At 54.4% G+C, this 20,671-nt stretch overlaps 1 protein-coding gene across 1 annotated transcript; it reads right to left on the minus strand.

Moving 5' to 3' along the window:
- Positions 1 to 206: 206 nt before the first annotated feature.
- CSNK1E (casein kinase 1 epsilon) lies at positions 207 to 19,751 on the minus strand. Its single transcript, XM_068666129.1, has 11 exons — positions 19,454 to 19,751; positions 15,557 to 15,644; positions 10,152 to 10,262; positions 9,840 to 9,988; positions 8,924 to 9,152; positions 2,839 to 3,009; positions 1,917 to 2,065; positions 1,492 to 1,684; positions 1,263 to 1,402; positions 860 to 925; positions 207 to 314 (listed from the first exon to the last, which is right to left on the minus strand). The coding sequence occupies exons 2-10, from the start codon at positions 15,630 to 15,632 to the stop codon at positions 893 to 895; spliced, it is 1,251 nt and encodes a 416-aa protein (XP_068522230.1). The 5' UTR covers positions 15,633 to 15,644; positions 19,454 to 19,751; the 3' UTR covers positions 207 to 314; positions 860 to 892.
- Between the last annotated feature and the right edge of the window lie 920 nt (positions 19,752 to 20,671).

A 20,671-nucleotide genomic window follows, 5' to 3' on the forward strand; every position in this document is an offset into this window, starting at 1 on the left:
AAAAAGAAAACCAGGAGCAGATCATCAGGAGAGGGTACGGGGTAGGCAACGGTATGGCCCGGGGGGGCAGCGGAGGTGTTTCTGCACGGCTCCCGCGTCGTCAGCTCCTCAGAGGTGCTCGCAGGCGGCCCTCTCGGAAACGGCTCGCGCCAGCACGGGGGCACAGCTTGACTCCTCGTCGTTGGCAAAAAGAAAAAAATCGTTCGTTTCTTGTGTTTTGTTTTTTTTTTGAATGATTTTTTTTTTTTTACTTTTTTGTTTGAGGTTTTTTTTTTTGATTTTTTGTTTTTTAAAAGAAAAATACAGTGAAGACACTAGAAAGATTTAAAAAAAAAAAGAGAGAAAAAAAGGAAGACAAAGTTAGGAGAAAAGGCTCTTCCCAGCAATTCCAATACCAACTGAAGCATAACAAACCAAATCATCTTCTACAGCCCGGCCACCCCTCAGAGTTACCCTGTCCAGTCAGAAGACATGCTCTCTTGCCGGGCAAAGTTTCACACCCTTAATCCATGCTCAGCACCCTCCTCCCCACCACCATCACGCTGCCAGAAAAGCATTCATTAGGAACTAACAAAATGGCTCCCCAGCCCAGCACCTTCTCCACCCTCCCTACCCTCCAGGAGAAATGGAAGCTGCTTTTACGCCCAAGATAATTCATCCCTGAGGCTTTGGCAGCAAACCTTACACATCCTTCCGAAGCCAAAAACACATCTCGTTTTAATTTAATTCATTAAATTACGGTAAGGTGAAGGGGAAAGGAAATGGCCCCAGTCCCCCCCGGTAACTTCAAGGCTTTAACCTAATCCCTAGTGGCAGCAATTCCCTCCTTGTGGGATCCCAGGCGTGAGGACAGGCTCACCTAAGCAAACACTGGTCCAGTGGCAATTGCTCCTCACTTCCCAAGGTGATCAAATGGCACACTTGTCTGCAAAAGAAGAGAAAGAATATTTAAGGGATGGAGGAAGAAAAAGGCAAGAAGGACACAAAAACAGAGAGCTTGAGCTCCTCTCTCAGGATATTATCCCTTCCAAGGGATGTTCCACTTCTCCAAACCACTGTGGTCTGGAAGACAACCAGGTGAAGGCTCGCTCTGAGCAAAGCAGAGCTAACACCGCACTGAGCATGGCCTGCAGAAAACGCACAACTGAACTCACGGCACGACTCACATCAGCTCCAGCAAATCGAGCAAAAACCGCCTGCAGGGCCCTCGCTCTTTGTGGAGCACCCAGGCCAAGGCCGCGTGCATCACAGCGGGGACTCACCTGTGACGCTGAAATCCGTGACACTTCTTGCCGCCCTGTGAGGTCGGATGAGGAGACGTTGGCGGGAGCTCCTCGGTGTAACCTCATGCTGACCTTCCTCTCCCTGTCCACTCTGGAGATTGCTCTGGGGGACGTGTTTCCTGTTGGGGCAGAGAACCGCGAGACGACAACGTCAGCCTGGCTCCAGCATCCGGTCGATAAACGGGGGCAGCTCCCCCATCCCACTCACCAGACTGCTGGATTCGGGAGGTGGGGGTGGAGGCCATGGGCTCTGTGACATTGCGGAGACGGTTGGCAGTGGCTCCGGCGGGTGGGCCAGGGGCCAGTGCTCGCGTGGCTGACCCCCGCAGCTGCCCCATCCTCTCTTCTCGCTCGTGCTCTCGCCGCTCCCGATCCATGTCTTCGGGGTTTCGGGCTGCTCCCTGGGGCAGAAAGAGGGATACACACGCTGCATCAGACACACTGACAGAACGGCAGCTGTACCCCTCGGCACCACAGAACAGCTCTACCTCTTTTTACACTACCTGGCCCCCTTTCTCGATTTGCTCACTAGGCTTAAATACAAATGACAGGCAGTTCCTGACTTCCCTGCCCTATCTCCATGCCACAAACCAACCCGTGCTCCTCCCGTCCTTTCCCCACACACACACTCACAAATTTAAGCATGTTCCAGTCAAAGACGTAGTCGTAGGAGAAGCCCTGGCGGTGGAAGAGGTTGCGGAAGAGCTGCCGCAGGTAGGAGTAGTCGGGTTTGTCATCAAACCTCAGCGAGCGGCAGAAGTTGAGGTATGTTGAGAACTCAGCTGAGGAGAGCAGAAAACAGTTGCTTGTTAGACACCGTTTGTTCCCCCAGAGGTCCTCCTTAGTCCAGGGGCCAGAAGTAGGCAGCTGCATCTTCTGGAAAGGAAGGAGCTCCACAGCTCTACTACTGGCTGCGTGAAGAACTGTATCATTTTGTTTTGAGGCTGGCAGGAGCCAGATTTATTTGGTGGGCACCTGACTGACTTTCCTCAGTAGCCACTCAGCACCAAGCTGATGCTTTCGCAGAAGCATTTATTGTAGCTCAAACAGCTCCCCGCCGAGCAGCACCTGTCACCTCAGAGCCTACTGCTTCATACGTGCCACGAGGACTTCTACTCTCCCCCCACATACAGGACTCCACATTTGTCCACAAAGGATTGCATTTGCCACTCCGCTGCCTGATTATTTCTGGGATTCATCGTGGTCAGCCCTAATCCCTATCATCCAGGATAATTCGGGGTCATGTGCACACCTTCTCACCTCACTGCACGTCCCCTTTCCAGATTGCTTCTGAGGTTCTCAAAGATCCTCCCCAGCAGCTTCATGCCCTTACTAAAACAAGGCTCATCTGTCTGCTAAAACTCCTAAATTTCTCACGTCTGAACCAGAAATGTATCATCACAGGTCTCTTTTGCTTCTCCTCACTGGTGTCAGCAGCACATCTGGGTCTGGGCTTACCGGGCTGTGCCCTTCAGCACCCAAGGCTGCAGGGAGTTTCAGCAGAAGAAGCAAGCCATGCACCACACAAGACAGCCACAGAGATCAGAGCACTTACAAGGGTACCCTTTGCAGAGCACCTCAATGGGCGTTGACATCTTCTTCTCGCTGATCCTCTCGTACTTTTGGCGCTTGGTGGCAGCCTTGAGGCCCTGCCAGGGCAGCGAGCCCAGGTTGAAATACATGAGCACGTAGCCCAGGCTCTCCAGGTCATCGCGACGGCTTTGTTCTGCGGGAAGAAGTTACACGGGGCAAGGAGTGAGTGGCAACCAGAACTGCTTTGGCAATCACACAGGTTTGGAAGTGAACACAGAGTCAAGAGAAATATCTGTCTCTTCTTTGTTGGGTCTGTAGGGACAGACAAACCGGCAGAAGAAATTCCAGTACAAATTCCTACAGGGGTGTTCATACTGCAGCTACAGCACAACCCGCTCCGAAAGGGGTAATTACTCTGACTGCCTCCTTCCTTCCGCGGAGAAGCCTTAATTCACACGAGAATCCAACATCAAGAAGTGCTGCAGCAGCTCTGCCTGCTTCCTCTTCCCCGTCACAGAGGAAGGGCACTTACGCTCCTCCACCCAGGACAAGACCTAACCCAGGGATTAGTCATGGCAGAGACTGTCACGGAGAGACAAAGCTCACAGAGGCAAGCCCCAGACTACCCTTTCAAACACATCTTCCAGCTCATCTGCTGATACTCTTTAAACAGGGCAAAACCAAGGAACTAGTGACCCCTTCTCGAGATAAACAACTGTGCTCATAATTTAGAGAAGCCCAGCAGGTAGTATTGTTAGGTAATACTGTGCAGAGACGGATCGGTGGCATTTTTCAAGAGGAAGAGGAAAAAAAGAAGGCATACTTTGAACAAAAAGGTTCCCCTCCAAATGGGAATGACTGTGTAACTGGCACCACTGACAACTCTACTCAGGGCAAGGACTGTCCTTAATAGGTCATTATAAAGGTCTGCTTTTAGATATGTATTTATAAAATGCAGAACTTTGTTTCCCAAGCAAAAATATTTCACTTTGAACTGTTTTTTTGGTCATGGCCAAGCCATTTTAAGTTACAAATTTGCTCAGGATGCAGTGGACAGAGAAGCTCAGCAGCTTGGCCAGGTTAACTTGTGACACTTCCCTCAGCTCCCCCAGCGTAGGTACGAATTCATCTACACGCCTTCCCAAGAAGCTCTGGCCCCTGTTGCCCTACTTCCCTCCCAAATACAAACCACTTTGGAGGAAGTGTTTTGCATCTTCTGGAGAACAACTTAAACAGGTAAGATGCAAAACATGGCTCGATGGAGAACACAGGGGAAGAAGAAAGGCTGAAGAGGTTCATCCAGGACATTCGCCTACTACTACAGCACGTTTTGCTGGATTCAGTGCCACGTCCCAAAAGCTGCTGCAGCCTACATATTAATCTGTGGGTTCGGTGTCAGCTACACACTGCCACATGAAGGCCAGTGCAGTGTTCCTGGCACCCCTCGCTCTGCCAGCCTACCTGAGCCACTTTTCTGAAGGCTGCAGAAGCAAAGGAGGTTCAAAGCGTGTGAAACGGCATAAAAACCTTATGGCCAAGTGGAGGAGAAGGAAGCCCCACTGATCCCCAAACTGTCTTACTCTGAGCGTGCAGGAATGGCTGCACCACTGCAAGTTGCCCACTTTAGAGGGGCTAATGCTGCCTAATCTCATCAGGCTGCTGCCAAAGATAACTACAGGGCTGGCTGTCAGACGCTGGGGGGGAAGCAGGGAAAAGCGAGGCACCGTTTTGCATTTGGCTGAAGGCTGGGCTGCACATGCCCTCAGAGGGCTGCGATTACACACCTCACATATCAAATAAATTAAACTGCACCGTGTTTGATAACAACCTCCGTCCTGACCGAGACGGGAAGCCTGTGGAAATGGAGCCCCAACACACATCCAGGGCCTGAAAGCACAGGTGGTGAGGGCAACCCGGATTCTGCAATTTGCCAGCCTTCAATTTATCCATAGTGCAGCTCTGACAGCCTGTAATTGTTGATTCCCTGTCTGGAGCGTGGGGGTAGCCCTTAGAGTAGGGATAGACGGGGCAGGAACCAGGGGAACCTACTGGGTAGAGGGTTCAGAAGACCCAGTTTGGTGGGGGATGCTGCAAGGCCTTACTGGAGGCGAGGAGCTGCGTCACAAAACCAAAGCGGGTGGCTCACCGGACACGCACCCAGTGCCTTAACGAGCAGCACGACAGAGGAAGAATACCTAAGGAGGTTATCCAATTACTGAAACGTGCAACGATAAATGCCTTGTGGTGTGGTATCCCTGAAGTGGGATTCCTCAGGTACATTTGGTCACTGCAGCCCACTTAAAACAATTTCAGCGAGATTCGAGATCTGTGAGGAGCCTGGAGCACCAACACGGGTCACGGCTGTCACGCTACCTGAATTATGGTACAGACCTCAAACACTGTAGGTTTCTTTCACCTGCAGCCCCAGCTGCAAGACCCTCAATTAAAACGTTGGGTGATGGTGAAGGAGTTCCTAAATCCCATTTCTCCATTTAGTTTTCAGAGGCACGCATTCTTAAGCTATCTCCATTTTTATTTAGTTATTTTGCCTGACCTTGTGTACCAAGAGCCACGGAGTTGTAGGTAACATCAGACAGCCAGAAAGGGAGTAATAAGTTGGAGTTAGGAAAAAAAACGTCACCTTTGTGAACCAGAGAAGTGTTATTTAACATCACTACTTTCCAATTTCAGAAGCTCAATAATCGTTGACCACCTCGCAAAGAAGCAGGCCAAAATCTCACCCTACAGCTCAAGAAGAGAAAAAGAAACACGAGTGAGGTGAGCGCGTGCGCAGAGCGAGCCTGTTCAGGGGCAGGGTTACAGCCGTGACCTGCACCCAACCTGCAACACCACATCACACTTCCTCTCTCCTTTTAGCTCAATTTCTCAGCTCTCGTACAACAGACGGGGAGCTGCTGCTTCTCCAAGACGCTGCTCCTCACTCAAACACCCTTCCAACGCAAAACACGAGGCTGGCCTCCCACACAGCCCAGCACGGCCTCTCAAATCCAACCCCCCCCCCGTGCTCAGGAGCGGCGCGGAGATGCGGTGCCAGCTTCTTCCCACTCCCAGGGAGATCCCAGCCCACGTTGTAGCTCCTTTTGTACCACCGGGTCCTCAGAGGGAGCTGCGTCAGGGGTGAGAGGCAGGAAGGTGAGTTACCTGCTGGAGACGTGCTTGGGCAAAGACGAGAGAAGGAGGACTGCTTGCCTCGGATGCCAGCTTCGTGCCAAAACTGGTTTCAAAGCACCTCCTGGTCCCCCTGCATGGTGCTTCCCTCCCACCCCAAGCAATGCTGGCCTCCCTAAATAAAAAAAATAAAAAAAACCCTCTCTCTTTGCTAGAGCCAGCCAGGCTACGAGCAGTCTTACCCAAGCAATGCCTTCCTGATTACGCACTCAGACCTGACGCTGCACATTCTGGGACTACGCTTCCCCTTTCTTTCTCTCCCCGCCGCGTGGTGACGGCCTTTCAAAGCTCACAGAGATCTGAAACGGGTGGCAGAAAGCGGGGTCAGCAGAAGACCTTCAGGATCAGCACAGCCTACGCCGGTGCTGGCCTCGAGATGGGTTTGGGGAGGCGCCGCCCCCCGCCCCCAGCCTCCTGTTACCCAGACAGAGCCCACCAGGCTTCCCCCAGCAGCGTCTCCTGGGCACCCCTGGGCATCTATTTCAGACTTCGCAAGCTCCAGAGGGTGCAGGGGACTCTCATCCCCAGAGCATGTGAAAATTGACTGGAATGCGTGAACCCAAGCCTGCACAGTCCACTGCCTCCCCCCACGGCGAGTCTCCAGCTGTGGAAGCCCTCCCCGATCTCGCCTCCTACTTTTTTCCCCCCTCCCCGGTCACTGGGAAAAGAATGTGTTTCCTCCAGACATCGGAATGCCCAACCCTTAGCTTGCACATTCAAATAAAGGCGTTTATTCATTTGCTATTCCCGTCACACCAATACCCCAGCACCTGGTTCCTTCCCTCTCTCCCTCAACCGCGGTAACGCAACGTTAAGACAGAGAATTTAGTATCTGAAAAGGCAAAAAAAATAAAAATAAAAATTCAGAGTGACTGTTCCCATGGCGATGCTGCTAACTCACAAACACGTCTGCCACTTACCCCGTGCTAGGGTCTCGAGAAAGAGGGACTCCAGCTGCCACCCTGCCACCCCAAACCCTCTCCTCCAGGCAGGTCGGCTCCCCCGAAATCACAGAGAGGTGACAGATCTGCGGCGTGGAGATAACGTGCCCGAGACCTGCTGCACCGGGTAACTCACACCCAGCGTTTGAGAAGCAAAGGGCACGGGGAGAGCAAGTGACAGCGGCGCTCAGATTGACGGCGGCTGCAATTTGCCCTCGGCTTAGGGCGCAGATGTTTGTTCCTCCTGACCCACGAGCCAAGCAGCAGTAGTAAAGGGCTAAGTTAGGGGTCGGGTGAATAATAAAGCCGTTCAAGAACAAACAACCCACGCCCACGCCCAGACAGCTAGCCTCTCGCGCTCGCTTCAGACGGGGCAGGCACACGCAGAAGGGATCGACAGACATAGCAGGAAGAATTATTTTGTGCATGTCTCCTGGTGGCAGTTACCATGGCTGTGGAAATCTTGACCGAGAATTCAGTGGAGAGGCGGTTTATATATAAGCAGGTCACGCCAAAATACAGGAGACCGACCCGGGGAGCACCACAAGAACTATTTTTACGACACGAAAGAAGGCAGGAGGTCACAGTCCACTCAGCACACAGCAGTCCCTGTTTCAGTATAAATAAAGCAGTTTCAGTCTGTGATTATGGAGTAGGAAGCAAGGAGGACGGGGAGAAACTGCTTGCTCCGCAGGTCAAGGGTTGGCTCTAGGCTTTGGAGAAAACATCTGCGAGAGGGGAGAAGCGAGAGCTTTCCCTAGGAATACGAGGACGTGAAATCTCGTGGAAGCTGTTAGTGCAAAATATCTGAGTTCTCTGCTGTGATTTCCAAATTCCCAGCTTATACATTTCAGAAAAAGCTCTCCCGAATGCAAACCGAGCTGCGTCCCTCAATCTGCCGGCACGGCAGTTCTGGTGTTTCTGCTGCTCAGCAGCAGAACAACATCAGCCTGTTCGGAAGGAAGCCTGTGGTAAATACAAAACCCTCACGGCGGGGACAAAGAGGTCACAGAGAAAGAAGCATCCAGTCAGGGAACGGGAGAAAGAACAGCAAGAGGTTTCCACCTCTGCTCCTCACAGCCACCAGGTGTTACACACCAGGGCTCACTCCTAGGCCAAGAGCTTGGGTGACTTCAGGAGGTTTAAGTGCCCTGTGGATTACCCCGTGCAGTGTCTACAAAGCCTGTCAGCGGTATAAAACCCGGCTGAACATCCAGCAGTCTTTCCCAGCCCAGCTTTATCACCGCTGGAGTAGCCTGAAATAATCGGAGCAGAGCCCTGTCTCCCCAGAGCTGCCTCGTGTTCTCTCTCAGAGGTGAATGGGAGAGCGTTGTCAGCACACCCACGCGCCTTAAAGGCCTGTGAAAGCCAACAACCCTCATTATCACAAAACCTGGATGTTTGTGCCGAAGGAAGCCTCCCCTCGTTTCAGCTGCTCCTGCGTTTCCAGCACGTTGCTGTCCCCCTCCTCAGCGGTGGGTGAGAGGAGCGTCACCACATCGTGGTGGGCCTGCACCCTCCAGCTCTGACAGCTACAAACCCATCACTGATGCAGTCAACAAGCGAGGTTTTTTAGCTGCACCTATCCCTAAGGGCTTAGGGTCTGCCAATGCCTCCTCACACATCTACCAGCCTGCAAAAACGGCACCAGGCAGAGTTAGAGGCAGTAAATTCAAGAGGGTTGCAGCCTCACCGCTCAAAACAGGGCCCTGCTGTACTACTAAGCAGTGCACAAACACACACCAGCAGACAATTCATCCTTTCTGGAGCTCAGCAGGATGCAGAAGGCAGGAGAGGCAACACAGGCACAAGGATTCAGTTCTTTGCCCACCACCTGCAGCAGCAGAGCCGGGCACAGGACCCAGCTGCGAGCGACTCAAACCCTGGAGGTGGCTTTGAAACCTTCAGGAGAACATTTGCTGCTCCCCCTGGCACCAGACACAAAGGGTGTCCCGTGGAAAGCAACAGCAGGCTCACCGATTCCCAGGTGGGTGTTGATAGAGGCGTAACGGGCTGTGCCGGTCAGGTTCTTGTTTTCCCGGTAAGGGATGTGCTGGTGGGTCCGGGCGTCTCGGTATTTCTTGGCCAAGCCAAAATCAATGATGTAGACTAAGTTGCCTTTTTTGCCAAGCCCCATAAGGAAATTGTCTGGCTTCACGTCCCGGTGGATGAAGTTCTTGGAATGAATGTACTCGATACGGCTAATCTGGAAGGGGAAAAACAAAATAAAAATCAAATAAAATAAAAGGAGGAGTGAAAAGAAAGCTCATCGTAGCTGCAGCCATTCTAAAGATGCCATACCCTGTCAAAGCAGGCAAAGGGACCCTTTTGCAGAGAATATCCGAGGTGGCAGGCAAGGAAAAGACAACCCTTCCCACCCCCCGGAGGATCTGGAGATGGAATTTGACCCTGCACACCAGCACAGTCCTCAGCCTGGGGAGCTCACTGTTAGCGCCACAAGGAAGGAATTGGAGAGTGTTTGCGGGGACTGAAACTCTGAGCTTCAGGGTTGCCACCAGTCAGCTTTCAAACTAAGCCAGGCTGGGAAAGGAGAGGGTCCAGAAGAGCTGAAGATCCTAAGCCCAGGGCAGGCGCAGTTTACTCAGGGTGGGTAGCAATAGAAGTTGTTTATCAGGCCAGTAAAAGTAGCTACGCATGCAACACGAACAGAGGGCAAGCAAAAGAGGAAGGAAGGACGGACAGAGATTAGAAAAAGTCAGCAGTGCCTAGGTTCCAGGCCTCCAGCTTCATCGAGGAAGAAAAACCTGGCAGCCACTTGCTGCTAAATGCAAAAGCCTGGGGTACTGCATTGCTCAAGCACAGTGGATGGGGAAAAAAGATAAAAGAGGCAGGGAGAAGGAGAGTAGGCACAAATGCTTCAGAGGAAACTCACCATCTGGTCTGCTAGGAGCAGAACTGTCTTGAGACTAAATTTGCGGGAACAGAAGTTGAAGAGATCTTCCAGGCTCGGCCCCAAGAGCTCCATCACCATCACGTTATAGTCCCCCTCCGCTCCACACCACTTAATGGAGGGGATGCCCACTGGGGAAAACACAAAAATTAAGCCCACAGAACAGAGGAAAACTGCTGCAGCCCCCGCCGAGAGGGTTCTATGCGATATCAAATCGTTTTCTTTCTGAGGCCCTCCAGAATAATTCCCTCTCCCAACCGCTCCCCCAGCCCCATTCTTTCCTCCCCAGCTCACCTCCTCCTTGCATCATCTTGTAGAACTTGCTTTCGATGTGGAGCTGGGGGTGCTTGGTTTTGACACATTCCAGTTTGATGGCCACCTCTTCACCAGTTGCAATATTGGCTCCTGCGCAGAGACGAGGGTAAGATGAAGATTGAGCAGGCTTCCAGTGAAGTCAACCATTTTAACAAGGCCCTCGCAGGTGCCCAACCCTTGAGATTTGCCCTGAAATTTATTCTCCGCGACACAAACGAGATCCGGCCGCTTCCTACCAAGTTTCCAGCACTGCCATTTGCAGAGAGACGTCCAGAGGAAGGCACATGACTAGCGAGCCAGCTCTGCCCCTGCAGCTGGGCTAGAACAACAGTTCTACAACACACAAACCGCCTCGTTGTCTCAACAAGTGCCAGACTTTGAGAGGACAGCCTGCACCAGCAGGAACAAAACCGAGGACAAGTTTTAGCTGTCCCTGAGCATACGCTCAGCCCCCTAAACCCAAATCAGCCCCCAGGCAGGGATATGGAGTGCATCTTCCCTAGAAAAATTACTGCTTACCTCCAGTGCCAATGGGTTGAGGAGACATTGCTAACATTCCCTCTGGTTTTTCTACAGCCCTGACCTGCTTGATACAGACAATTCCCCAACCTCCAGCTTCTCCCTCTCCTGAGGGCTTTAATAATACCTTTATCTTTTGCCAACACAAAAACATTTGCTGCATCCAAAATTAGAAGCGCGAAGAAATAAACTGAGCCCGGAACTGAATTAAGCTACTCAGACGCCTTTTGTTGAAGGTATTGCTCGATGGTTTGTGGTGACACAAAAGCACCTCCCCGCGTGTTTCCTTCTAAAAAAGCAGCGAGCTGCCAGCCACGAAAGCCAGCACTTTAGTCCCAACGCGCGCTGCCAGAGGAGGAACAGGCTGATCCTTCTCTAGTACTAGCAGGGAGGATTCCAGATGTTTCCCATCATCCTAAAATGGAAAGAATGAAGATCTGCCACAGGTCACGGGAATGACACTCCAGCCTTGCTTCTCTCTCCCCCTTCCTGCGCCTGCCTCGCACACAAACAAGCCCTTCCTCGTATCAGGGACTACGCAAAGTTGCACCCGAACGCAGCTCAGAGGGCAGCTCTGCTTACCAGCTGCTTGGGAACTCTCCCAAAGCAAACTGCTCCGCAACACGCGTGGGGAGCGTGAGCTGGAGTCAGAGCTGGTGTTTTGTAGATAACCCACAGCCAGCTTTGGTAGGTGTGGTGAATTCGTGCCTCCCAACCCCTGTGTTAAGGCTCTGAAAGTCTTAAAGAAATCCACAAGGACAGCTGCAGATGGATCTCTCTCCATCCTCTTTCACACACTTCCTCCAGAACCAGGGACTAGAGAGAAAAAAGGAACAGTTCGTGCAACTAAATCCCTTCTCCCAGTGGATCCTAAACAAGATCCATCTCCTGCTGAAGGGTTCGGGCACTGCTTGTACACAAGAGTTAGCCAAGAGCTCCCTGCGAGCAAGAAGACGTCATCGAGATGCTACAGTGTCAGGTCGAGACAGACAAGCTGGGAGGAATTTGAAAGAGAGGAACAAAAACGATCAGGGCCTAGAGGGATTGATTTACTAAGAAAGATTAAAAGAGCTAAATATGTAACAGAGACAAGAGATACAACTAAGAAGGGTGGGGAAGAAGAATGGGACATGACAACAGTCTGCAAATATTTGAAGGCTGTAAACACCAAGGAGGGAGAGGAATTATTTAGGGTGCTCGGAGGGAGGGGAAGGAGGAGCAATGGAATGGATTTAATAAGGGTTTTTACTCAAGAGCCAGTCGAAGGGAAGGGGGAAAAACCACCCCAATAGTTAGAGCTATTTTTCCAAGGGTGACTTCAGAAAAGAAAAAAAAAAAGATTGCTATTTTCCACTTCAAAACCTGCTGGCCAGCAAACCAAGCCTGTTCTTTCCCTTCACTCCACCACAGGACCCTTCTTACAAAGATGAGGGAAAGAAGAGCAGTAAAAGGGGCTCAGATCACAGTAAGGACACAGCCCTGGACTAGTTGTGTGCCTTCGAAATGGGAGTTCAACCACAGGGCCACATTCAGCATGGAAACACCCAGGATACCCAAAAAGACAAGAGTGTTTCCTTCCCATCTCTCTTCCCCCTGCCTTTGTGAAGATTTTCCTCCAAATCCTCTGCAGCAGCTCCCTTTTGCATCCCCTGGGGGGGGTTTTATCCCCCCTCCCAGTCCATCTGCTGACACACGAGAAGCGATGACTCTTGTGGACTTCTGGCAGCATTTTCAACAAACCTTCCCCCCAAAAGCCAAAGAGTGGAAGGACGAACGCGTGTTTAGGAAGATGGCAACGCACCCGCTGACAAGGCTGCGTGCAGCTGGATGGTGCCATCTGTGAGCACGTAAAGTGGGAATGGAAAAGGGGGGCATCAAATATTATGAGAGCTTAGATCCTACAAAACACAAGGGTGGTGCTCAAGTGATCAGTGTGGCCACCAGCCCCACGCTCTCGGTAGCCCAGACACAGGTGTCAGCCTCCGAGAGGAAGCACAATCCCCCGTGGCCTGGGACAGCAAAAATAGGATGAATTATGTCTGATAAGGGGCTGTTCTTTGCTGAGGGGGTCACAGGCCTTCAGCCAGCCCCCCGCCCCTAATACCTTCAGGTTGCTCCCTCTATCATTTATTTTTTGGGGCTAGAGGTCTACTCAGACAGCGACTACCAGCAACCAGGAGGATCAGAGAGGATTCCCTTTGTTCCACGCCTTAACCACCATCTTTTTTTAAAGGCACAAACACAAAAGCAACAGTTCCTCGCTCTGAAACCCCCCCCCCGTTTCAGACGAGCGTGCGGCAGAGCCAGCCGAGAGACGGCTGTAGGATCGGGGATAATTCCTAACATCCGCCCCCGGTCTCGCTCTGCTGTGGGGGCCGCGCACAGCAGCGACTCATTCATCACGAGCTGTTTGAAACGGGGCCCCGGGGACAAGGGGATGTCACCTGCTGAACAGGATCTGCTTTTAAGCGAGGCCTGGCCGCCCGCCTGATGCGGCAAACGCCACCCTCCTCCCGCAGCGGGCCAGACAACAACGGGCGCCTGCCCCGGCTCCTAGAGGGAAGAAAGGAGGGCTGCGAGCAGATGGGAGAAGGCAGAGAGGGTGAGAGAGAGTTAACAGGCCAGGAAACAAAGGAAACGAGCTCCCCTCCCAGCGAGGAGGAGCTTGCAAGCAGGAACTGTCCAAAGGCAGCGCTGTCCCGGCATGCTTTGTCTGCAGCGCGCTCCCTCCTTCCTCGCCCCCTGCACTCACCCCAAGGGCTCCCCGGGTGGACCCCGGCCCCGGCCATCTGTACGAGGCCGGCAGCACCGCCCTGACAAAGAGACTCTGCTCCCAGCTGGGTTTTGGTGCCCTGCTCGAGGCTTTTTGGAGGCAACGGGGCCTAGCCGAGGCCTGCGGGCAGCCCCATCCAGCCGCCATCCCCTCACCAACGCAGGGGACGTGGTTGTTTGAGCCCCAGCTTAAGCTGCACAATTCCCCGCTTTGTGTGTGTGCCCGTGTGGAAATTCGGGTTTCCTTCTGCCAGGAAGCCCGAGGAGCAGAGCATGCAGCACCACCCCAAAAGAGGGAGGCCGGGAGTCCTCCCGACTGCGAGCCCGAGCCCTCGGGGCTGGGGAGTCACCCCGGCTCCGCCGAGTCTCGCTATCGCTGCTTCAAAACAGGCTGGCTTGCTCCTCAAGGAACATCACAAGGGCTTTGATACCACTCGGCTGAACCCAGCCACCCTGTGTCAGAGGGGGTCTGCGAGGCTTCAAGCCCTGGCACGAGTGGAAAAGGCAGTGTCTGGGCTAAAATAATCATCCCCCCCTCGATCCCTAGCACCTGGGCATTACCCGGGCACCTGAGGCACTGACTGGGTGAAAAAAAGAAGCAAAAGGCAGCACACGGTGGAATTGGGCTCCCTTATCCATTATTTATCACCTTTGTTCGTGCGCTGGAGAAAGGTGGCAACAAAGCCCGTTACTGATGATTCCCACAGGATACTTCGTCAAGGGGAGCTGCCAACACCAATCAGGGGAGAATAATAAAGCAAAAAGAGAGCTGGCGATAGAAGCCAGAGGTAGAAAACAGAAGGTGATTTACAAAACAGGGAGAAGTAACCTGAACTAGAGGCATTCACTGAAGGGGAACTCGGGGCAGGACGGAGATGTTGCAGAACCTGGAAGAGACCTCGCACAATACAGCTGACAGCGTGTTTCGGGCCAGCTCTGCACTTTGGGTCTCCCAAAGTGGTGCCAGGAGACCCAAAGCGGTCTCAGCTGGCGTTACACATCACCCAAGGGTGGCCCTCCTCAGCCCAGAGCTGGAAACGCCACACCTGAAACGCCGTGGAGGCTCCGAGCTGCTCAGCAGATGGACGAACTGGGAGAAACTGAGAGAGCAGCAACAGGGAGGGGTGCAAAAAAACTTTTGGGAAGCAAAACAGGACTCAACTGAGCCAACAAACAGCCCAGGAGCGTAGGACAAGCAACTGTGAGTACCCAAAGGGTGCAAACACCAGGAGGAAAGGGCAATCGTTCTGCTGGCCTGAGGAACTACAGCTTACAGGGTGATGGTGGGAACTGGACAAGAGGTGAGGCCAGCACAGCTCTCACGAATGGCTTTCGGGCTACTGGATAGTCTCGCCACTCCAGCCCCACTCGGTTTGAGCCAGTAACATCATCAGGGAGCGCATCTCCACGTCAGCGTGCTGCCTCAGAGGAACTTCTCCCCAAGTGCTGCGGTAACAGGAAACCCCAGAGCTTCGCAGGCTCCGTCCGCTGACCCCACGCAGCTCCCGGCTCAGGTCACTCCCGCTGGTAACTCTAAATCCCACTAAATCCCACCCCACCCACTACAGACCTATCAGATCTGGGTCCCAGGGCTTTAACCAGGCCAGCCTCTCCGACCTGTTTTCCACCTCCTCAGCTCAGGCCTCTCTCCCAGGAGCTGGACCACCTCTTCCACTATCAGCCTCCCCATCGCTTTACTCGTCTCACCCCGAAGGACAGGCCATCTCCTCCCTTCCCACCACCCACCGACAGAGTTTATACCCACACACCCAAGCTCAGGAGCAGGAGGCGTGAGAGTTGGAGGAGGGTGGATGACAAATACACCCTCAGCAGCCCAAACCTAGATCATTCTGATCAAACACCGCTCCGTCTCCAGTATCTGGGAGGCAAGGCGGAGTTTATCCCACCCTCTGCGCCATCAGAGGGCCAGCAGCAACTGGAAGCACTCCTCGAAGCTTTATTTTTCCCCCTTTCCCCACCACCTCCAACCTTACACGGCACCTAAAACACCACCAGGCGAACAGAACAAAAACAGTGGCGCAACCCAGAGACAGCAACCTGGCAGGTGGAAGGACGCGGAGGCTCGCACTCACCTAGGTAAATGTCTCCAAACGAACCGCTGCCGATCTTTCTGCCCAGCCGGTACTTGTTCCCCACTCGAAGCTCCATGGCTCAGGCGTGCTGCGGAAAAAAGGGCAGAAAACGGTCAGAGGAGAACCAGGAGCTGACTCGGTACCCGTGGAAGGCTCCAGAATGGGCCTCGCTGCTTCGCCCAGCACCCAAAATGTTTCACCTTCTACGCAGCCACTGCCCTGATTGCGTGGATGTCCAGGAGCAGCGGGAGCTGGAGGTGCTGCAGGAACGCGACCCTTTCGAGAACATCATGGGAAGGCAGAAAGACTGAACCTCATTTCCCACCATTTTGTTCAGATTTGGGGCAGGAAAACCCTTCAGAAAGGCGCCAGCACCCCCTCCTTTCACAGCCAGCTAAAATAACCGGCATCGGGTCAGTTCTAGCAGCAGGAACACCAAAAAGGGTGCTCCGTCCCGTGACGAGGAGCTCCCTCTGGCCCCACAGCACTGCAACCAGGGGCTGCGAGAGGCAGACAGACAGACAGACAGACAGACTGCCAGCAGCAAGCACCTCCGCCGCCCCTAGGCTGGGGCTGGCACGGGGGCCAGGGAGGAGCCGTCGCACAGAGAAGCAACAACACCATTTGCTTATCTCCTCGCACCTCTGCTGATGGGATCTGAGCCTCCCCGCCTGTGCTACCCCCCCCCCAGGGGAGCCAACTGCTTGTTTTCAGCAGCCGGGGCCTTCCCCCATCCCGGTGCCCGAGGGGATCAGCTCACCCTTTGACCCTTCCCTTTGTACCTTCCCCAGGCTCAGCCTCCTCACCTGCCAGAGAAAACCCACTAAGGTAGAAGGAACTCGCTCCCCATCCGACCCTCTGGTCCAGCAGCTTCACCAACTTGCCCTAGGAAGCGCGGCTCATCCCCAGGCTTCGAGCACGGCTCCTTTTAGAGGAACCCGCCGCGCTCCTGATTTATGCAATGCCACGCTATTAGCGTACGAAACGCAGACACGGAGTCTGTTGGGGACAGGAAAGGTGAGGAATGATTCATGTTTTCACAAGTAGGTGAGAGGAACTTTCCCTCGCCGCGGCCCGCTGGGAAGGAAGCATCAGCGAGGGAGAGGAGGGAGGGAGGGCTGGCTCTGCGAGACACACACACAAAAAAATAATCCCAGCTATGGGATTCTGGGCACACCATAAACCCGGAGCTGCTCCTCCTGCCCCAGGAGATGGGATTACAGAAAGAGGAACGGCCGAGCTGCAGGGCCGGGGAAATAATCCTATCAAGGCATTCAGGGGACATTGTGAACCCTGAAAGCAGAGCTCTGCCACCAGAAACCACCCGCAGCACGCTGCGAGGTGGAGTCCCCTCACCTCGCCTTTACTCACGCGTGTGGGTTTCTGAAGACTACAAAACCCCGTGGCTATTTCTGACTTTCTTACTCCCGAGGAATGTAGGCAGAGCCTTGGGAAGGGAACCGGGCGGCAGGCACACCTGGGCGAGGGCGCAGCAGGCAGGCCCAGCTTTTATCCGCTGCCTGCTGTTCCGTATGACCACGTTAACGCACGGCCGAGGTGCTCAGCCTCCTACGCCAACCAGGGATCAAAGGTCTGCGTCCCCAGGAACCCATCACGCCACCCCTATAAAGATGGCTCTGTCCTTTGTGGCCACCCGGAGCGCTTCCAACCCAAGCCGGGGGCTGGGGACAGGTCCCAGCGGGGTCCCATCGCTCCGGGGCACAGCGACACCGGTCCGCAATGCCACAATCCTAAACCTAAAGACGGTCCCACCCTTTTGGGACAGCTGGCTTGAGAAGGGTTTCTCGCACAGCAGGGCAGCAGCCCTCCTAGCTGATTGAGCAACAGGCTCCGGAGGGGAATCTAAAAAAAAAAAAAAAAAAAAATGCTCCGGGGTGAGGGGGTGGAAGCGGGAAGCAGGATAATGGAGTGAAAAATCACAGTCACACAGCTGTCACCCTGCCTTATCTCCCCCCCAGCACGCACACAAGTGAACCTGGGCGGCGATGACGGCCCGATAAGGGATTCGATGGCCCGATAGGGACAGCGGGGACTCGTGGCGAGGGGGGCGGCCGCCCCCCAGCACCAACTGCTGCAGGAGCCCCAACAGCCACCGCGTTCCCCAGCTGCCTCCCTCCCCCTCCACGCGCTCGCCCCTACAGCTCCTGCCCTTACCTCACCTCCAGGTCTACTACTGCAAAGGGAAGGACGGGGGTGTAGCACCGAGGGCTCACGTTTTAATATTTTAAAATTATACCATTCCACATATTATTTATAGGTGCGGAAATTTCAGAAATCCACCCCCCCCCCCCAAGCAGACTTTAACTCTCCAGCCGAGGCAGCGCTCCCAGGGGCTGCAGGGCGATCATTTAGTTAAACCATTTAGTTTTCCATACGGGATTAAGGCGCATACAACCTTAAAAAAAAAAAAAAAGCCAGCGTGTGCTCCGCAGGAGCGTTTGCATACGGTAATATCCACATCACCCAGACACCTACAACATACTACACCGCCTCGGAAAGGGGGGGAAAAAAATAAAAAAAGGAAGAAAATACTAAAATACTATGCAGCCACCCGTGTCGGTCCACGCACACACGCACCGTTTTGCACCAATCCCCTTTTATATAATATCAAATACCCACGTACGTGCACAAAGGCCATTATATAAACACGGCACGGAGCCCACGGCACACCGGCGTGTCAGCGGTGACGCCGGGCGAAGGCCCTGCCAAGCCGTTTTGTAGGGGCAGAGTTGTCTCGGCCCCACCTGAGGAGGTGAGGAGAGAGGTGCTGGTGGGGATTTGGGCTCCCAAAAAAACACCCCGAAAGCCAATTGGGGCGGCCGAGCTCGGCAGCTGCATCATGGAGGCTGCCGAGCCCAGCACCGCTCCGGCTCGAAGGGGAAGTGTGGAGAGTGGGGGTTGCTTTGCCCATAAAGGCTGTGCAGGGCTTTTTTTTTTTTTGTCTGTGTGTGTGTGTGTGTGCGCCAGTGTGAAGGGAATAAAGGAAGAGGCTGGCGAGGCGATCATCTGAACCGGCTTTAAAAATAAAAAAAAAAATAAAAAAAAAATGGGGGAAAAAATCGCGTTTTGATTGAAAGGGGAAACATCAAACAGCCCCCCCCCCCCTTTCACACTTCGGAAAAGGGTAGATATCTGGCAGCAGATAAGATGGGGGGCAGAAAAGGATCATAATAATTAAAAAATAAATTAAAAACCAGCCCCCCCCCCAGCATCGAAGCCTACATTTTAGGCACAAACAGCCACAAACAAGAAAAGGGGGGGGGGCGAAATGAAATAAATCTTTCCCCTTCCACCCCCACCCCCTACAGGCAAAACACTCCGAAAGCCGGCCGTACCGGGGCTTTTATTTTTCCGGGTAGGCAACGACAACAACAACAGCAAAAAAATAATAATTATAATAATAATTAATAAAAGCAGCCACCCTCTGTGAAAGGGGAACCAACTTCTCGGCACCCCCCCCCCCCACCAGCCGGCCGCGGACCCCCGTTACCCCAAAAAAACCCCAAACCCCATTACCCCCCCCCGGCACAAAGGCGGTGTAGGGGGGGGGGTTCACATCCCAAAGACCCCACTTGGGGACCCCCAAACCCTCCCCATTTCCTATATAGGGTGGCAGCGGGGACCCCCCGAAACCCAGCTCCCCCTTTCCCAAGGAGGGGGGGGGGGGGGCAATGGGGGCGCCCCCCCCACAGCACCCCCACAAAGGGGCTTTTGTCCCCGCTGCCCCCCAGCCCGGCCCTGCCCTCCCTCCCCTCCCCGCCCCTCCTTTTCCCTTCTCCCTTCCCCTCCCTCCCTCCCTCACACAAAGAGCCGGAGGGGCCGCCTTTCCCCCGGGGTTTGCGCCCCAAGATGGAGGCGGGCGCCCCCCATACCCACCCAGGCGGGAAGGGGGCCGTGTGGGGCTGCTGCTCCGCCGGCTGTCAGGGGGCCCGGCGGCGGCTGAGGGGAGGATGACGGAGGATTGGGGAGGGCTGGCGGCTGCCGTAGCCCCGGCTGCGGTCCCTCCTTCAGCTCAGCTTGAGCGAGGCGAGGCGAGGCGCTGCCTGCCGCCTCCCCGCCCGCTTCGCCGTCCCCTCCAGCCGGCGTGTGCTCGGCGCAGCCCGGCGCTCACCCAGTTTCCATTGAGCCCCGGAGCCAAACCCACTGATGTCACCCAGCACAGCCCCAACCCTCCTCCTCCTCCTCCTCCCTTCTTCTCCTCCTTCTTCTCCTCCTCCTCCCGCCCGCCGTTAAAGGCGCAACCGCCGTTCCCTCTTCCCCCCCCTCCACCGTCCCTCAGTCCCTGTCCCCTCAGAGAAGGGACATGGGGGACGCTGCCCCTCGGTGGCTCCCCGCTTTCTCCTTTCTCCTTAGCCCTGAGGGGAGCCAGAGGCCCGAGGTTGCCCAATTCCCTCACACCACGGGAGTTAAGATGTCGTCGAGTTGGTGACCCCGAGTCCTCAGGGACATCCCTCAGGGTGGGCGCCATGTCCCCAGTGGGGTCAGTTTGGCCACCACCGCTGCCAGCAGGAGCCCCCATGCCCAAGTGTCACTGCCCAGCCCTCACACCATAAGCATAACCCAAAATATTTTGCCCGTTCCTCTTTCCACTAGCCATCCTTCCCCTCCCAACCTCGGCTAATAGGAACGTGCTCGCTCCTCTCCCCTCAGGGGTGCTCCCAGCACCTTCCCCTCGCCCTCTCCCCCTTCCCACAAATGCTGAGGTTCCTGAATTGAAATTTCGGCTCTGGGCCAGGCGGGTGGGTGGGCACGGAGCCGTGCCATGCCGGCTCTGCCCCTCAGCACCGCTCGACACGGCACGAGGCCGGGGCTGGGGTGGTGGTTGGGATCTTGGAGAAATCCCCCAGCGGAGATGCAGCCCTCGTGGGTGAAAGCCGAGTGCGTGTACGGCCACTTCCGCTGCCTTTATTTTAATCATTTCGGGCTTAAAATAAGAACTCCTTAATTAGAAGCGTTTCCTTAATTGAATTGTAATCAAGTTTTTCGTGCTGGTAGCCGGGCTAGCCACGTGGTCTAATAACACCCACCTTCTCTCCAGCACTGCCTGGCTACACCTCGTCTTCTGGAGGGATTTGTCCTGTGGAGCCTTGCCCA

The sequence above is a fragment of the Anas acuta genome, chromosome 1 (genome assembly GCF_963932015.1).
Source record: "Anas acuta chromosome 1, bAnaAcu1.1, whole genome shotgun sequence".
Lineage (NCBI taxonomy): Eukaryota > Metazoa > Chordata > Aves > Anseriformes > Anatidae > Anas > Anas acuta.

Coding starts and splice junctions, on each gene's coding strand:
- CSNK1E (XM_068666129.1), bottom strand. CDS start 15,632: ATGGAGCTTCGAGTGGGGAACAAGTACCGGCTGGGCAGAAAGATCGGC. Junction 1,685..1,916: donor ACTGGAACATGCTTAAATTT/GTGAGTGTGTGT, acceptor TTTCTGCCCCAG/GGAGCAGCCCGAAACCCCGA. Junction 1,403..1,491: donor CTCCCGAATCCAGCAGTCTG/GTGAGTGGGATG, acceptor CTGCCCCAACAG/GAAACACGTCCCCCAGAGCA.